Here is a 14,234-nt window from a genome sequence, read left to right as displayed (position 1 = left end):
GATAGCAAGAGACATTCATTATAAATAAAAATAAAGATAAGGATAATTGTCATCATTTACTGTGTTTTTTTTAACTGTTACTGTTAACTGGTCTGTTGACTGGTCTGCTGGGAGCAGGGCTGGTTGTGCAATCTCACAGCAGCGGGAAGGAAGGACCTCCGATATCTCTCCTTCACACACTTGGGGTGAAGGAATCTGTCACTGAAGGAGCTACAGTGCAGTGACAGTGTCCTGCATGGGGTGGGAGTTGTTGTCCAGCAGCGATGTTATCTTTGCCATCATCCTCATCTCTCCCACCGCCTGTACTGAGTCAAGGGGGCAACTCAGGACAGAGCTGGCCTTCCTGAGATATTACAGTTTCACACATTGAATTTACCAAAGAATTGCCAGCATCATATTCTCTTCTGACTACATTGTAACTGAAAGGAAGTGGGAACCATTGGAACTTATTTCCAATGTCGGAGGATCCAAGAAAATACAAGTTTGTTTCATCTAGGCAGGAAAAATAAAAACAAATACAAAGCTAAGTAATGGGTCACGTAAGAACATTTCTGCTTTACTTCCTTTTCAAAGTGATTTTACATTAACAGATTATTATAATTAAAAATTCTGGTTTCAAGGGAGAAAAGTCTCCCTTTTCTCCAGTCACTTATCCAGTCACTATTCTGAGAGAATGGATCCAATTTCTAATGGTGTACTGCACAATGAAAATGAACAGATTAATTTGTTTTCAATTTACTCATGGGGTGTGGAAATGCTCATCTCCATTAAAACAGCATTCTTATACTGAATAAGTCTGCATGATGCGGATGTTCCCACGGTGGGATTAGGTAGGGAGAGTTCACTTCCTGACCAAACATAATGGTCAGGTGAGATAAAGTTTCGGTGTAGATCAATAAGTGGATAAAGGAACAGGTTTACAGGGCAGATTGGATATCACTTCTTCCTATAATCCTAGGTTACTAATCAACTCAATGAAAATAGAAATGGATTAGCAAACCTAATATACCTATAATGAATATAAAACACCTTCTCTCCATTATTGAACCCATGTAGCTTTCAGCTATGAAAAGTTTATCACTGAGTTCATTTTGCAGAATCCTGTACAGTATGACATTTTTCAGTACTATATAAAGAGTTTGGTAAATGAAACACACTGTTTAAAACTTTGCAACAAATAGAATACAATACAAATGTTACAGCTAGGAAGTACCATTATCTCATTAATTTATTAAAATGCTTACCACTTTTACTCATTTTTGTCTGTCCAACGCATTTTGATCCAGTTCCCATAGCAACAACTTCCAGGTATACTGCAAGAGATAGATGAAAAAATCCCAGATTATTTTGCTTCAAACATTAACATGTGATTATAAAAAACATTATTAGTCTAGCAGCCAGACTTCAGTACCACGAATAGCAGACATGAATTCACATCATACAGCTAAATTAATCTGGACTTTATTTTTTAAAAACTCATAACTATGTGATGAAACTACTGACTGTTATTAAAACCTTTAATATCCTTCAAGGAAGGAAATCACTGTGCTTCCCCAGTCTGGATTACGTGTGACCAGAGACCCACCAATGTGATTGATTCTTAACGACTTGCTCAGATGAGGGGCAATTAGGTACAATATATTCTGGCACTGCCAACAATGTTCACATGCTGTAAATTAATAAACTAAAATCATCAATGACAATCCAAAGTGATGCACCAACGTGCCATTGGTGAAATATGGAAAAGTTAATTTTGTAAGACAAATATGCCAAAAACATGCCCATTGATGTAATTTTTTGTACCCTCTTCAAATATGATGAGACGTTCAATACACAGTATCTCACTTCCTTTCCCTACCAACCACACCAAATATTTTTTCTCACTCAAAATTCATTCTCATGTACAAGATCCATTGTGCTATAGAATAAATAACAAAAGGGAAGAGAAACCAGACTGGGAGGGGGTGTTAAAGTGTTTAGCACAGGGAGATCGTGTAAGCCTAGGCGGACTGTGCAGAGGTGTTCAGCGAAATGATCGCCGAGCCTGCACTTGGTCTCACTGATATATAGGTCCACACCTGGAACAGTAGATGAGGTTGGAGGAGGTGCAAGTGAACCTCTGCCACACCTGAAAGACTATCGGGGTACTTGGACGGAGTCGAGGGAGGAGGTATAGGGACAGGTGTTGCATCTCTGCGGTTGCAGGGGAAAGTACCTGGGGAGGGGGTGGTTTGGGTGGGAAGTGATGAGTTAACCAGGGAGTTGCGGAGGAAACGGTATTAATGGGTTGACAATTTCAGATGGGTATTTGAATATACTATTAACAATGTGGCCACTAAAAGATGCAAACCTAACGTTCTGGAATAATCTTCCTGCATCCATACAGCTTTGACAAAGTGGCAAATGACTGGCTGCTGGCAATTTAGCTAATTACAAGGTGCGTTTTTCAAATTTAATTTAAAAATGACAGGTAGCTTGAAGCATCCAAGACCATCTAGCATCCACATGGAAAGAAACAGCACCAATCAGAAGGATCTGTTATTTACCCAGCCCAGTATCACAAGCTGTGGGATAGGCAGGAAAGCTTGCCTCCAAGGTCAGCTGTGGCCCATAGACTATCTGTTGTCTACTACTGAAAATTATAGAAATGAGCAATCGGAAATAATTAAAAGTAGCAATTTCTTGTTGGAATTGCAAAACGGATCAGCTTATTTATATCTATTGGATGCCAAGGTTCTCACTGCTTAAAATGCACATCAGCGAAAGATTAATTATGTCAGGTTCCAGAAATCTTCTGCTTTCTCACCATCATTGCTCTCACTGTTGCAAACTGATTGCATGTTTGGTTTCTCATCAACTTTTACCACAGCTGCAAGCAGAGTCCATTCTTGTCCAGGATTTGGCAGACCTTTCTTTGGTAGCTTGGTAGAATAATGTGCATAGCACATACTGGCAATTTCATCTGCTGTCCACATTGCTGAAAATCCTAAGAGGAAGTAGATGAAAATCACTGTGACAAATGGATACGGAAATAACACACTGTGAAGAGTTAGGGTGAAGCACCATGATGTTTTCCGTCTTCAAGCTCTGCATTTTGCATAAGTCTCACTTCCCCTGGTGTCCTCACCTCACATTTCTTCATTATGCCGCCTCAGTCGTATCTCTTCGTATCTTTCTCCATCCATGTCCCTTTCAATCCTGTCCTCTGAGCTTCACCGTTCCCCATATTGCCCCAGCTTTGAATTGTTCATCATGTCATAAGGTATTCTTACTCCTCCCACCATTCATTTTTAGAGTACTGAGCAACTAATTTCCCAGCTGTCCTCTTCTTTGTTATTACTGTTTCCTTTTCCTCGGGAACAGAGCTCCTTTCTTTTAAATCCATTTCATCCCACCTCCCTTCCAGCAAATCTCTTCACCCCTCCATCCTTATGAACTACTACCCCAACTCCGATTTCTTTTTTCTCTGCAAGCGGAATGAATGCGTTGCACTTCACAAATCCTTGCTGAATGTTTGAATCGCAGGGTTGTCCTGACATGAAAATGAAATCTCTTTTCGATGCTGTTCGTACCATAGATAATTCATCCCTCCTCATTGTTCTTAATCTGTCAACAGTCTTTGCAAGTGTTAACTACTCTATCCTCCTCCAACATCTCTCCAGCTAATCGACACAATGATTTCATTCTGATCTATCCAGCCATAGACATATCAGCCACATAACAATAATTTCTCATCTTACTCTTGCATCATTTCCATTGGTTACCCCAAAAGTCTATTCTAAGTTTCTTGTAATTTTCATCTACAGATATAATAATAATAATAATAATGCATTTTATTTATATAGCGCTTTTCATATACTCAAAGACGCTTTACAGAGATTTTGAGAACATAGGGAAATTAATAAATAGATAAATAAGTAAATAAATAAATGAACAGAGAAAGGAGACAGAAGGTGAGGTGACCTTCAGTGGTTGAAGGCAGTACTGAACAGGTGAGACTTCAGCGATGTTTTGAATGTGGTGAGTGTGGAGGAGTCTCTAACGGTTTGGGGTAGTGAGTTCCATAGGGTGGGAGCAGCGATGGAGAAAGCCCTGTCCCCCCAGGATCTGAGTTTAGTCCGGATGTGGGGGATAGGAGATTGGCAGCGGCAGAGCGGAGGGTGCAGGTGGGAGTGTGCCTGTGGAGGAGGTCGGTCAGGTAGGATGGGGCCAGGTTATGGAGGGCTTTGTAGGTTATGAGGAGGATTTTGTACTGGATTCTCTGGGGGATGGGGAGCCAGTGGAGTTTATAAAGGACGGGGGTGATATGGTCACGGATCGAGGTGTGTGTGAGTAGACGGGCAGCGGAGTTTTGAATGTATTGAAGTTTATTGATGATTTTTGAGGGTGCGCCATAGAGGAGGCTGTTGCAGTAGTCCAGACGGGAGGTGATGAAGGCATGGATGAGGGTTTCTGCAGCTGTGGAGGAGAGGGATGGACGGAGACGGGCAATGTTTTTGAGGTGGAAGAAGGCTGTCTTTGTGATGTGTTTGATGTGTTTGTCGAAGGAGAGGGTTTGATCAAGGATGATTCCAAGATTCCGGATGTGAGGTGAGGTGGATATGTGTCATAACTTACAGACTAGACCTAGCAAGATGATTATTTTAGTTGGTGAGTGTTGTGCCATTCTGACAATATCACATTTAACAATGGCAGCTTGTTCCCCAAAGTCAGCTCGTCCTTTGAGGTTTGAACAGCATTCCTACCATGAAACCACACATCTCCTGACAATGCTGTGGCAGCAAGTTAACCCACATCCATGTGCTTAACAGCTGTCAAAACTATCAGAAGATTTTCCTTGCTTGTGAATAAATGTTCAAAAATACTCAAAAACCTTTAAAAAATACATACTTTAATGTATCTTGAAACGTGCAAACCGTAAAAAAAAAAAACAGGAAAATCCTCAAACAATTAAATATGCTTCATTCAATCAACAAAACGTTGTGTTACCTGAAACTTATCTATTTTCCTTGGATCCTTTCAACTTCTAAACTTGCGCAAGACTTAACCTGTGCACAGATTACTCAGCACATTTACAAATTGTGATCTGGCTCCAAATTCCCTCTGGACTTCAATGTCAGAGCAGAGTCAGAAAGAGTGTCATGGTTGGCATAATTCATGGCCCTGGCAAAGTTACCTGAAAGCTATCAATTCACACATACACGCTGACAACCAGCTCACCACACCTCCATATCTTTACATTGGCCTATGTGCAGATGGAACCAGTTGGAGATAGGGATAGGGGATACAATAGGTACAGTGTGTAGGTGACAGGCAGATGCAACCAAGTGGGGAAGGGGAAACTGCGTAATGTGGGGCTCGGTTGGGTTGGATCAGAGGGAGAGAGAAAGGATGAGGGTTACCTGAAATTGGAAAATTCACCAGGCAGAAATATGAGGTGCTGTTCCTCTAGTTTGCGTTTGGCATCACCCTGGCAGCAGAGAACGCTGAGTTCAGACAAATCTGTGTAAGAATGGGGAGCTTAAATGCATAAAAGATGGCCATTGCCAACACAGCACAGGAAATGCAAGACATGCAAACGAGGGCCTCATCAAGCAGTAGATGATTTGAAAATTTCTACAGATGTATTGTAGGTGTCATGACTGATTGCATCATGGCCTGGTACAGCAATTCCAACACATAGCAATGCAAGAGGCCATAGAGAATGGTGGACTCAGCCCAATCTATCATGGGTACAGACCTCGCCTTCATTGAAAGCAAGCACAAGAGGTGCTGCCTCAAGAAGGCAACATCTACCATCAAGAATCCCCATCCAGGCCATGCTCTCTCCTCACTGTGACCATCCTGCGAAAACCCTAATCCTACCTCGACAATGGAAAACCACGGCCCACTTCTGGCTGTACCATGGACCTGTTTTTTAAAATTACGTTTTGGCATTAATGTCTTGTTTTCTTTTACAGTATTGTTCCTATTCATCCACTTTACATTTACTTTATGTATCAATTGTTTTTGTGCATTTGTCTGTGTCCACGTGCCAGTGATTTTTCATTGTGCCCCTATCTCACCGTAGTTGTACATATTACAATAAACTCCACTTGGCTTGCATAATCTATTCCCAGGGTAACATGTCAATGATGGTGCAGTTGTTTCATAAAGCTCATCTCAGGCTCAAATGAAAGGCCAGGTTAAACTAAAAAAAGAAATGAAACTTTGAAAATGCTCATGAACTTGAACAACATCAGGGGAGCGAGAAATAGATCTAATGCATTATGATGATGACCTTTCAACAGCAAATAGGAAAAGTTAGCGCAGCGGTAGAGTTGCTGCTTTACAGCGAATGCAGCGTCGGAGACAGGTTCGATCCTGACTACGGGTGCTGCACTGTAAGGAGTTTGTACGTTCTCCCCGTGACCTGCGTGGGTTTTCTCCGAGATCTTCGGTTTCCTCCCACACTCCAAAGACGTACAGGTATGTAGGTTAATTGGCTGGGTAAATGTAAAAATTGTCCCTAGTGGGTGTAGGATAGTGTTAATGTACGGGGATCGCTGGGCGGCACGGATTTGGTGGGCCGAAAAGGCCTGTTTCCGGCTGTATATATATGATGATGATGATGATTTGAAATGCCATAGGGGAAGGGGACAGAGCAATAAAAGGTGGGTCTGTGAAAAGTGAAAGGTAAAAGTAATTACATATCCAAAATGATGAATGTGAAAGTGAAACGGGGTGGTACTTAGGCAGGTAAAGCAGCAACAAGGTCAGTCTGTAATCACATTGCTGGAAATCTGAAATAAAAACAATTATTGATGAACTCACAGCTGATTCTGGTAAGCTGATTACTGCCTAGTAATTTCAGAGGACTGTTCTGCTTCCATTTATACCTTCACCAGACCGACTAGTTATTCCCTTGTACAACTAGCACCTCCTTTTATCTTACATTTTTGTTGTTTCAGTTCCTCTGCCTTCCACCCCACCACAGATTTTCCTCTTTTCTCCTTTCTTCTTTTTCTGCAGAACAAAATGTGTTACAAATCTCTATTTGTTCTCAGTTCATAAAAGCCATTGACAACAAACGTTTACAGTTTGTCTTCACACAGATGCTGCCCAACAACTGGTGTTTCCTGCATTTTGTGTTTTTATTTGCAATTTCAAGCATAATCTTGCCTTTTATAATTTTATGAACTGATTGCCACAGATATGGAAGAAGGAATGGCTAGCAGACATAATTTCTTATTACAGCTATCCAAATCTGAATATTTTGATACAGCTATTTATACAGTAGTTAGCCTGAACTATTATGCAGGTTTACGTCAGGTCAAATCAAAACAGAAGGCATATTCTTTTCTACACAAGTGCTTTATTCAAAAAGACATTTGGCAAAGCCTAACAAAATAACACTGAGATTACCAGCCAGGCACAATCCCCCATTTCATTCTCATCTGGTCAGTGCAAACAGTTTGGTATAAAACCAGGCGATGACCTGCATAATCTTTTTATAGGTAACACACGTCAATGTGAAGAAATCAATGTCACTTCACTGTTAAAATTCCTAGTCACAGAAGTGGAACATGAGGCATATATGCAAAGGCAAAAACACCTCGTACATTAAACTCAAGATTCCAGCCATTGTAGTCTCATGTGTCTCCATGATAAATTAAACACATTCGGTAAATGTAGATTATTTATTCGTTAATCCATTTTGTGCAATCAAAAAATATACCCAATGTATTCCATGATTAGGATATCGATAAACTTACAGGCATTAGAAGTTGTCCTTCTATTCAAATTAAGTTTGTACCATTGCAGTACATTTTTTAGAGAGCTTATTATTAACATTACCTCAACTCAACATTTGTCAAATAAAGGTACAGTTTTCTATTTTTCTGAAGAAAACTTACATCAAGCTCTTCAGTATGATATCATCTCACGAAATAACAATAAAGATGCAGGCACAACATTTTATCAATGCAGTATATGAAAATGAAAATCATTAGACTGGAGTCTTAAATACACTCCCAAAAAACAAGTACTTCTACAGAACACACAAAAAGAGCAAGAGTCCCTCGAGCCTGCTCCACTATTCTGTAAAATTATTGTTAAACTCACTGCAACCTTAACTCCACTACTTTCCTATCTTTCTCTGTGTCAACAACAAATGACTGATGCATTTCAGAATTTAAAAAACCAATTATCCACTCCATCATTAAACTCTGCTCCTGGATGAAATCCTAGAAGACCCATGAAAATTGAAGAATCCGCATGAAGAACATACAGAGTCATAAAGTCAACAGCTTTAAATTCCATGGCATCCTAATAACCATTACCCTAACCTGGTCGCTTCCGACTGATGCAGTGATCAAGAAAATCCCTCAGTATATTTACTTTCTGAGGCATCTGAGTTGATACAGTAGGTCCATGAGGATTCTCTCAGTCTTCTACAGTTGCACTAGAGAAAGTATTTTGAAAGGATGCAACTCAGCCTGGTGTAGCAACTGCTCTGCTTTGGCCACCTGAACCTACAGAGTGGTGAACACAGCCCAGTCCTTCACAGGATCATTACTTCTTTCCTATGTCTTGCTGCTGGAACCCGATAGGCCAGGATGAGAGAGTGAGGCCGACGATCTGCGCAACTCCCCCTCACTTAAATCCAAGTCAAGCGCAATTCGTGACTTCAACCTCAGCCAGCATACCGCGGCTGGCAGGGGTCAAAATAATAAGATTGAAAGTGAAGTCATGGTCAACTTCGAACCCGAAGGACGAACAACACAACACTTCTTTCCATCCATCCAGTCACTCTTTGTAGTGCGTTGCATCAGGAAGGTTGGAAGTATCGCCAAAGATTCATGCCACCCTGGCCAATCCCTTTTCTCTCTTCTACCTTCTGGGGTTGAAGGTAGAAGAGAGAAATACAGGAGTGGAAAGCTGGGATATCCAAATTTAGGAATAGCTTCTTTCTCACGGCTATCTGACTCCTGAATTCATACTCTAGTATTTTGTTTAATCACCGTTTCAGACTGCACAGCATTCTTTGCAACATTCTGCTCTTTTACATCCATTGTTGTATTTATTGTTCTACCTTCCATGACCATGTATACTGTTTACTCTATGAGTTTCATGAGAACAAAGGAATGCAAACATGTATACTGATGTAGATGATAAACTAACCTGAACATCATATAAACAGCACAGAAACAGGCCTATGACCCAACTTAACTGACCAAGTGCCTAACCCAGACCTTCCAACATATGATTTTACAAATTCATAATTTTGATGTCCCAAATTCAGAATTTTACATCAAAATTCATAATATGGCGCGTAATGCAATTTTTCAGCAAAGAAAAAGTATGCACGCCAAATGCGCATACGCATTTCATGTGTGAAAAATGACTATTATTTCCAACAGTCTGTATTTCTTGGACTACATGTACAATGTCAGGCCTATCATGAGTATATTCTGCTATTTATAGATAGGTTACTGAACAGAGATACTTTTTGTAACCTAAAGAAAAAATTGTTTTTTTTGTTTTTCCATTTTGCTCTTTCCTTACACATCCAAATTCTCTAGGTATTGAATGGTCATAAAATGTATGACTAAGTTATGAAGAGTTGATATATGCGACTCGACTAAGCATACGGATGTACTTGTTGAAGTAAATTCGCACATTAACTGATAATCAGCCCAAAAAGGTGGTAATTGGCTTTTCTGCTGTGTTTTATATTTTAGCCCCGTCTTAATTAATTAATATAGTTATATAATCTTGCACTTAAATTTAATATTTACTGTTTACAGTTACACCACTGATTTTCTAGCACTCTTAGTTCCAGAGCTTTGCTGGTTTATCCAGCCGGCCAAGGAAGTCGGCTATGGGGATAGATGTGCTGGCTCCAGCTGGGCTGGAGTTCCGGAGCCCCGGCCGCAGGTTGCAAATTCAACCCACCGATCGGCCATGGAAGTCCCGATAAAGATGAGATTGGCTGCCTTGCCCAGCCCAGGTGGCACATTTTCAGAGAGACTTCCAGGGCGCGGGGGATTTCTCGCAGAAGCCCTAGCGACCTCTAGTGGCCGAATTGACAAATTGCAATTACATTTGCGGAAAAATGTGAGGCAAAATCAGAATGGCGGAAATGAAATAAGAAAACGGAAACTTTCCGCCAAATTTGGAAGGGTTGGGAGGGGTGCGAACCAAGCCAGTGACCCCCACTTCACTGCAGCTGGTCCACATCCCTCCTAACCTTTCCTATCCACATACCTGTCCAAGAGTCTTTTATAGACTTTTGCATTTACCAGATTTTTAGATAGGCACATGGCTATATCGTGAATGGAGGAATATGTATATTCTAAATGATGTGTCTTTTAAATGTCATAATTGTATTCGCCTTCACCACCTCATCCACCACCTTCTGTGGAAAAAGAAGCCTTTTAAATCTTTCCCCTCTCACCTTAGGCATATGCCCTTTAGTTTTACATTTCCCAACCCTGACAAATAGATTGTGACCATTTGTCTTAGTTAAACCCCTCAGATTATCACCCTTCAACCTCACATACTTCAGGGAAAATAAGACACAGCCACCCCATATAATTTAAACTCTTTTTAGAGTCATAAATCTTTTTTGCCCTTTCTAGTTTAATGGCATTGTACCAAAAGCAAAACAAGATCAAAGTGCTGCAGTAATTCAGCAGATCAGGCATCATCTCTGCAGGACATGGCCAGGCGACATTTTGGGTCGGGTCAGAACCGTTCTTCAGACAGATTGTGGTTGGGGAGAAAGCTGGGAAAGTGGTGGGGACAAGACAAACCCTGGCAAGTGATAGGTGGAAACAGGTGAGGGGGGTTGATTAGCAGTTAGGTGGACAAAGGTTAGAGATGAAAGGGAGATAATAGGGCATCAGATAAGAAGTGGAATGAAAGTACAGAGGGATGTATAAACATGGAAGGTTATGGAGAACAGGATACTAGGAGAAATGGATAAAGGTGGGGCACAGGGAAGAGAGAGGGGACAAAAGTGGGGGTATTAGCTAAAATTGGAGAATACAGTGTTTATACCATTGGGTTGCAAGTTACCTCACAGGAATACGAGGTGATTTTCGTCCAGTTTGCTCATGGCTTCACTCTGGCAATGGAGAAGACCCAGGACGGAAAGGATGGATTGGGTAAGAAGGAACTGCAGATAATAGACGCAGGAGTAGGCCATTCGGCCCTTCAAGCCAGCAATGCCATTCAATGTGATCATGGCTGATCATTCACAATCAGTACCCCGTTCCTGCCCTCTCCCCATACACCCTGACTCTGCTATCATTGAGAGCTCTATCTAGCTCTCTTTTGAAAGCACCTAGAGAATTGGCCTCCACTGCCTTCTGAGGCAGAGAATTCCATTGATTTACAACTCTCTGACCAAAAAAGTTTTTCCTCATCCCCGTTCTAAAAGGCCTACCCCTTATTCTTAAACTGTGGCCGCTGGTTCTGGACTCCTCCAACATTGGAAACATGTTTCCTGCCTCTAACGTGTCCAATCCCTTAATAATCTTATATGTTTCAATAAGATCCCCTCTCATCCTTCTAAATTCCAGTGTATAGAAGCCTAGTCGCTCCAGTCTTTCAACATATGACAGTCCCGCCATTCTGGGAATTAACCTGGTGAACCTACGCTGCACTCCCTCAATATCAAGAATGTCCTTCCTCAAATTTGGAGACCAAAACTGCACACAATACTCCAGCTGCGGTCTCATTAGGGCCCTGTCCAACTGCAGAAGGACCTCTTTGCTCCTATACTCAACTCCCCTTGTCACAAAGCCCAACATGCCATTAGCTTTCTTCACTCCCTGCTGCACCTGCATGCCAACTTTAAGTGACTCATGAACAAGGACACCCATTCGAAGGTATTTATTCACAAAATGCTGGAGTAAGTCAGCAGGTCAGGCAGCATCTCAGGAGAGAAGGAATGGGTGACGTTTCGGGTCGAGACCCTTCTTCATACAAGGACACCCAGATCTCTTTGTACTTCCCCATTTCCTAACTTGACACCATTCAGATAATAATCTGCCTTCCTGTTCTTATCACCAAGATGGATAACCTCACATTTATCCACATTAAACTGCATCTGCCATGCATCTGCCCACTCACACAACCTGTCCAAGTCACCCTGCATGTTCATAGCATCCTCCTCACAGTTCACACTGTCACCCAGCTTTGTGTCATCCGCAAATTTGCTAATGTTACTTTTAATCCCTTCATCTAAGTCATTAATGTATATTGTAAATAGCTGCGGTCCCAGCACCAAGCCTTGCGGTACCCCACTAGTCACTGCCTGCCATTCTGAAAGAGACCCGTTAATCCCTACTCTTTGTTTCCTGTCTGCCAACCAATATTCTATCCATGTCAGTACCCTACCCCCAATACCATGTGCTCTAATCTTGCCCACTGATCTCCTATGTGGGACCTTATCAAAGGCTTTCTGAAAGTCTAGGTTCACTACATCCACTGGCTCTCCCCTGTCAATTTTCCTAGTTACATCCTCAAACAATTCCAGAAGATTAGTCAAGCATGATTTCCCCTTCGTAAATCCATGCTGACTCGGAACGATCCTGTTACTGCTATCCAAATGTTCCGCAATTTCTTCTTTTATAATTAACTCCAGCATCTTCCCCACCACTGATATCAGGCTAACTGGTCTATAATTTCCCATTTTCTCTCTCCCTCCTTTCTTAAAAAGTGGGACAACATTAGCTACCCTCCAATCCACAGGAACTGATCCTGAATCTATAGAACATTGGAAAATGATCACCAATGCGTTCACAATTTCTAGCGCCACTTCCTTAAGTACCCTGGGACGCAGACCATCAGGCCTGGGGATTTATCAGCCTTCAGTCCCATCAGTCTACCTAACACCATTTCCTGCTTAATGTGAATTTCCTTCAGTTCCTCTGTCGCCCTAGGACCTCTGTCCACTAGTACATCTGGGAGATTGTTTGTGTCTTCCTTAGTGAAGACAGATCCAAAGTACCTGTTCAACTCGTCTGCCATTTCCTTGTTTCCCATTATAAATTCCCCTGCTTCTGTCTTCAAGGGACCCACATTTGTCTTAACTATTTTTTCCACCTCACATACCTAAAGAAGCTTTTACTATCCTCCTTTATATTCTTGGCTAGCTTATCTTCGTACCTCATCTTTTCTCCCCGTATTGCCTTTTCAGTTATCTTGCAGATGCTGGTTTAAACCGAAGATGGAGTAACTCAGCGGGACAGGCAGCATCTCTGGAGAGAAGGAATGGGTGACGTTTCGAGTCGAGACCCTCCTTCAGACTGGTTAGGGATAAGGGAAATGAGAGATATAGACGGTGATGTGGAGAGATAAAGAACGACGAATGAAAGATATGCAAAAAAGTAAGGATGATAAAGGAAATAGGCTGTTTGTAGGGTGAAAACGAGAAGCTATTACTACTTGGGTGGGGGAGGGATAGAGAGAGAGAGGGGGAATGCCAGGGCGACCTGAAGTGAGAGAAATCAATATTCATACCACTGGGCTGTAAGCTGTCCAAGCAAAATATGAGATGCTGTTCCCCCAATTTGCATTTAGCCTCAACCTGACAATGGAGGAGACCGACGACAGAAAGGTCTGTGTTGGAATGAGAAGGAGAATTACAGTGTTTAGCAATTGGGAGATCAGGTTGGTTCAGGCGGGCTGAGCGAAGGTATTCCACGAAACGATCGCCCAGTCTGCGTTTGGTCTCGCCGATGTATAAGAGTCCACATCTTGAACAACGGATACAGTAGATGAAGTTGGAGGAGGTGCAAGAGAACTTCTGCCCAACCTGAAAGGAATGTCGGGGTCCCTGGACAGAGTCGAGGGAGGAGGGATAGGGACAGGTGTTGCATCTCCTGCAGTTACAGGGGAAGGTACCTGGGGAAGGGGTGGGAAGGGATGACTTAACCAGGGAGTTGCAGAGGGAAGGTTGGATTGGGAATGGGAGTTAAAATGATCAGCAACTGGGAGATTCAGCGACCAAATGTGCAGCTTTGCTCTTGTGATTATTTAATCTTCGTATTCCTTCGGGAAGCATGGGTTCGGACTTAGATCGTCTCAGTTTACTGTTTATGTTGACAGAATCACATGGAATCATTCATAAACGTGTCAGACTTAAAACACCACCGGAACACACACTTTACCTTCACCATTGCTGCCTCCTCGACTGAGGACCAAATTCACGGCACTGCGCATGTGCACTCGCCTGAGGACCA

At 42.0% G+C, this 14,234-nt stretch overlaps 1 protein-coding gene across 6 annotated transcripts in view; it reads right to left on the bottom strand.

The window, feature by feature from the left end:
- adat1 (adenosine deaminase tRNA specific 1) overlaps positions 1-14,234 on the bottom strand; it is a 33,969-nt gene extending 19,735 nt beyond the window's left edge. For 2 of the 6 annotated variants that reach the window (XM_078400806.1, XM_078400807.1), the window contains exons 1-3: positions 14,163-14,234; positions 2,807-2,986; positions 1,245-1,313 (exon numbers count right to left, since the gene is read on the bottom strand). In XM_078400806.1, the coding sequence (XP_078256932.1) occupies positions 1,245-1,313; positions 2,807-2,986; positions 14,163-14,214 (301 nt within the window). In that variant the 5' untranslated portion in view covers positions 14,215-14,234. Of the gene's footprint in view, positions 1-1,244; positions 1,314-2,806; positions 2,987-5,402; positions 5,503-6,813; positions 6,905-6,934; positions 7,006-14,162 lie in introns of those variants that run through there. The other 4 variants (XM_078400808.1, XM_078400809.1, XM_078400811.1 and 1 more) reach the window with 4 other exon arrangements.

Source organism: Rhinoraja longicauda, chromosome 6 (assembly GCF_053455715.1).
Source record: "Rhinoraja longicauda isolate Sanriku21f chromosome 6, sRhiLon1.1, whole genome shotgun sequence".
Taxonomy (NCBI): Eukaryota; Metazoa; Chordata; class Chondrichthyes; order Rajiformes; family Arhynchobatidae; genus Rhinoraja; species Rhinoraja longicauda.
The sequence above is the reverse complement of the archived record's forward strand: the minus strand, read 5'-3'. Positions and strand labels throughout refer to the sequence as shown.